Raw genomic sequence first — 4,489 nt, forward strand, 5'->3', positions numbered from 1 at the left:
AAGCAGAAACCCAAGAGAAAGCCTAAAACCATACCTAATTTTTGAAAAAGCAAAGCTTCATCCGCAGTGGCTGAAAAAGTTCTTTCATTACTTATACTCTTTCGCATCTTATATTGAGGAGTATCGGTTCCGCCAAGCCCTAGACCGACGGAAAGGAAAAAGTCTGCCGCAAAAAGGCAACTGATATGTTGTCAATATACAGAAGAATCCATCATAACGAGTAAGAACGGCAAAATTAAAAAAAAAAAAAAAACAAGCAGTGACCACACCAGTTAATCAAATTTTGAAGAAGACCTCTCAAATACAACAGAACATCACATTATACAGCTCAAATCGAGCTTGAAATTTCTACGAAAATAGTTCTAGGTTGTGTTTTTGTCAGATTAAGGGGAAATGGAGGAGATGGAATAAATCATCAACAAACCTGCTGAAGAACGAGAAAACAGGGCACAAATGAAACTACTCTTTTGCAGCAAATCCTCACAGGTTGTTATTCCAAAGACATCCTTTAAGATGCGTTCGGTGACCTTACCGATGCCCCCAATCTGTACATAGTTTCCTGAATGTCAGATTATAAACCTACATCCGAAAATGTAAAAGCAGAACTGAACTGCCTAATTGGAATGGAGATATACTACTTCACAAACCAAAGAGCCTAAAAACAGCTACTCTCAATACCTTCCTTATTGGAAGTGAAGAAATAAATGTCATGATAGCACTCCGATCATTTGGCAAAACAAACTGGCCATCGGGTTTGTTGATATCTGAACAAACCTGTGGAAGGAATACAGAAGCTATTATTCAGCACCCCGCATATTCATTTTGATACAAAAAGTATGAATAGGTGGCCTGTGCCTAATTAGTTGAAAATTCAATCTATCGTTTCTCATACTTTTCAAAAATTATGATGCAATTTTTTCCTAGTCTGCGTGAAGCCTACCCAGACACACTAGCTTGGATGATGCGCATAGCTTGAATGCAAAAACTAATGCATCCTGTAGATGCCTCGAGAATGGTCTATGTAGAAAATGCATATTCATTTCATAAAAAGGATAGGAAACTAAAATAAAATAATTCATTTCCAATACCTTAGCAAGTAAGCGGTTTGGTGCCACTCCAGCGCTACACGTGAGACCAGTCTCAAGGTGTACACTTTGTCTGAGCTCTTCAGCCACCTTAAAGAAGTGGAACAACCAAAAAAGGGAGGATGAACAAGACCTCCGACAAACAAAGTCAAGGGTAAGGTAAAGCAAGGACACATAAGATAGGGAGGAAATTCTAATGGAAATAGATAAAAATGGAACAGAATCTACTGTAGACTAACTTCTCCACTTGTAATGCCTCTCTCTTTGCACACACTAGTGATATCTAGGTATGCCTCATCCAAGCTAGCAGCCAGAAAGTTCAGATCATAATTCTGAAAAACTATGAGAAGAGATCGATTAATAATCCAAATAATTAGGCATATACCAATCAAAAATTGCAAAGTCCTTAGAAGTACAGTATGCAACCTTTCCTTGTTAAGTTGCTGTAATGAGTATACTTCTGAAAGTCTACAGGGACAAATAACAGCTCTGGACATAGTTTGCGTGCAATGAATCCAGGCATCGCAGCACGAACCCCAAATTTACGGGCCTATAAAGCATGAGTTCATTATATTTCCAGAAAAGGAAAAAGAAAAAAGAAAAAAAAAGCAACAACAAACTTCACAGAATAGAAATCTGAAAGATAAACTATAAATGAGTTAAACATGAATATCCACCAGCCACATTCGTGCAGCAAGCATCTTCAATTAACCTAAAAGCTCTTCATCTGAAATTCGAACCTCATAACTAGCCGTGGAAATCATGGACATGCTGCCAACAGCCACAGGCTTGCCTTTTAATGAAGGATTGCACAAAGTTTCAACAGCTGCATAAAAAGCATCCATATCCACATGCAGCCAAATCCTTGACAAATCACGTGTGGCTTCTAGCTCTAAAATCCTTTTGTCAGCCATCTGGCAAAAAAGAAGAAGTAATATTCTTAGGCAAAAGAAAAAAATAAAATAGCTAACCTCATATCAAAAGAAAATAATGAGAAGTTTGCCTATGCAGTTAAAGCCACCTTACACCCTAACAGAGAAAAGGGGAAAAAAGAAAAGCCAAAGCTACAATGCAAGAGAAGTAGATGATCTCATGACCCAACAATGAAAGGATGGGATTACTGTCAACAAACAACTACTTCCAACTATTAATTTTATAGCGAACTAACTGAGCCCTTGATGTGACATTTAATAATAATGAGATGCTAGACTTAAAAGACTCAGAAGTAACAAAAGTTTTCTCACTAGAGACGGGGCAATGCCAGCTCAAGAAACGCTAACTGTAAAACAGCGCCTCTGTTATAGTTTGGATGAAGCTTCAATAGTGCCATATGAGGCCATGCACATAGTGAAAAGTACCACGCAATTCTCAATATCAGATGAAGCTCAAAATAGTCCTCAGAGAAAACACTTCCATGCACATCTTTGTTCTTTTCTTTTCCACCCCCAGCCCTTCTATATCCCCACTGAGTGCAAAACTAATTGAATTTCATTCTACTCACATTCAGAATCTCATAGATGCAAACTCCGAATATCTTTATATGGCAGCAGTCAACTGATCCTAGACTTTAAAAATCTTTTCTTTAATCAAACTGGCACAACATTTTTTTATCATAGATACTCAGTCAAAGACACTCAATGCAACCAATACACATCAAATTGTGTATGCAGAGAACCAGGGTTGTAAAAAGCGAGCGCTTCCTCGCTTAAAGCGAGAAGCGAATCTAGGCGAGGTGTCTGGCGCTTCTGTTAGCTGAAGCGTAGCATATTTACAAAAGCACTCGCTTCCCCTGAAAAAGCGAGAAGCGATGAAGCGATGCAAAGCGTAAGAAGCGAGCGCTTCTCTTTATAACTGGGTTTGCCAACGTATTTAATTAAAAAAGCTATCTTTTTTTGAAAAACTATCGAGCAGCAGCAACAGAGAAAGAAAGAGGCGACCTAGGGTTCAAGTTTTCTATCCTTTTCAACTTCAAGATCATCAAGTTTGGTCCCATGTATGTGATTTCTTCTTCCTCCTCCTTCTTCCTCTTCTTTTTTCTTTTTCTTTTACTGTTTCAGCGTCCAAATATCAGCGAAATGCTGATGAATTGTTTTTTTCCCCTTCAGTCTTCTTTCTCATTCTTCTCCACTTCTTCTTCTTCATTTTCTTGCACTGTTTCAGAGATAAAAAGATTGAAATGCTGCCCATTTTTTCGTTTCAGTTATACTGCCCTTTATTATGCGGTATTTATTTTTAATATTTTTTTTTAATTCCGCTTCACTTCAAAAAAGCGAGCACTTCTCGTTTCTCGCTTTAAGCGAAAAGGGGGTCGTCGCTTTTCCTCGCTTCATGCTCTTCACAACACTGCAGAGAACACAGATAACACATTTGAAACGTAACCACTTTCCTAATTAACATACCTTCTGATGATGAGATATATCCTGTGGAGTAAGTTTAGAGTACTGCGCACGCATGTTCTCAATTTTCTGCTTCATATAAGCGTCCTTCTTTTCCTCATTCTCAAAATACTTTGACCCTTTACTCATTTCATACACTACTCTCTGCACTTTTTGCTTATCCACTCCTTCCATTCCTACAATTTCAATCATCCAGCACAATTTTTACAGTGGTTTGAACAAGTAAAGTCAAATCAATCAACTAATCAATTCGCTATACATTCCTCTCTATTCAGGGGCATTTCATTGGTGAAATTACGCTTTCTACAGATGAATTTAGCAATTAATTACATTAAAATGATTGGAAATACCTAAATTTTCAAAAACAAAATTAAATTAAAATTACCAGCTTTGGCATTGGTGTAGACTGTGTGATAAGATTCCCATGGGCGAGAGGAAGAAGGCTCTTCACTTCCTACTGAGGTTTGGCTCTTCGCCATTGATTGGTTGCTTCCACGAGAAGCCTAAAATTTTCACCTAAAAGGGCAAAGACCGCGCCTTTTGACTTTGCCCAATTTGATGAAATTTTACCCGCCACCTACTCAACACAGGGGTGTTCATAAAATAACCAAACCGACCCAAAAAACAATACTTTTTGGTTTGGTTTGGTTTTGGTTTTGAAATTTAAAAACCGATCAAATTTGGTTTAGTTTTGCTTTTAATTAGAAAAAAACCGAACCAATATAGGAGTAGCTATTTCAAATTTATTATTACACCTATATATATGTATATTGTTATACAAAGTTTCAAAAAATTTATGGTAAATGTTAATAGTTTGCACTTTTAATATAGTTCTTTACCTTTACATTTGATTGTTAGTTTTCTTTTGTTTAGTGTAAGAATCCATTTAGTGTTAAAAATAACATATTTTTAATTGAGTCCTTAAATTATTCATCACTATTTGATTCAATTATCATCAATATATTTTGGTAAATAATAGATTTCTCAAAGGGCAATTGATTTGATAGT

General features: G+C 36.8%; 1 protein-coding gene across 2 annotated transcripts in view; it reads right to left on the minus strand.

Annotated features, from left to right (window-relative positions):
- Positions 1–4,049, minus strand: part of LOC109230901 (DNA polymerase kappa) — a 6,358-nt gene extending 2,309 nt beyond the window's left edge. The window contains exons 1-9 of one of the 2 annotated variants that reach the window (XM_019396376.1): positions 3,867–4,049; positions 3,485–3,657; positions 1,826–1,999; positions 1,512–1,635; positions 1,325–1,425; positions 1,089–1,175; positions 679–774; positions 425–545; positions 35–163 (exon numbers count right to left, since the gene is read on the minus strand). In XM_019396376.1, the coding sequence (XP_019251921.1) occupies positions 35–163; positions 425–545; positions 679–774; positions 1,089–1,175; positions 1,325–1,425; positions 1,512–1,635; positions 1,826–1,999; positions 3,485–3,657; positions 3,867–3,960 (1,099 nt within the window). In that variant the 5' untranslated portion in view covers positions 3,961–4,049. The remainder of the gene's footprint in view (positions 1–34; positions 164–424; positions 546–678; positions 775–1,088; positions 1,176–1,324; positions 1,426–1,511; positions 1,636–1,825; positions 2,000–3,484; positions 3,658–3,866) is intronic. The other variant, XM_019396384.1, reaches the window with a different exon arrangement.

This window comes from Nicotiana attenuata, chromosome 1 (genome assembly GCF_001879085.1).
Source record: "Nicotiana attenuata strain UT chromosome 1, NIATTr2, whole genome shotgun sequence".
NCBI lineage: Eukaryota > Viridiplantae > Streptophyta > Magnoliopsida > Solanales > Solanaceae > Nicotiana > Nicotiana attenuata.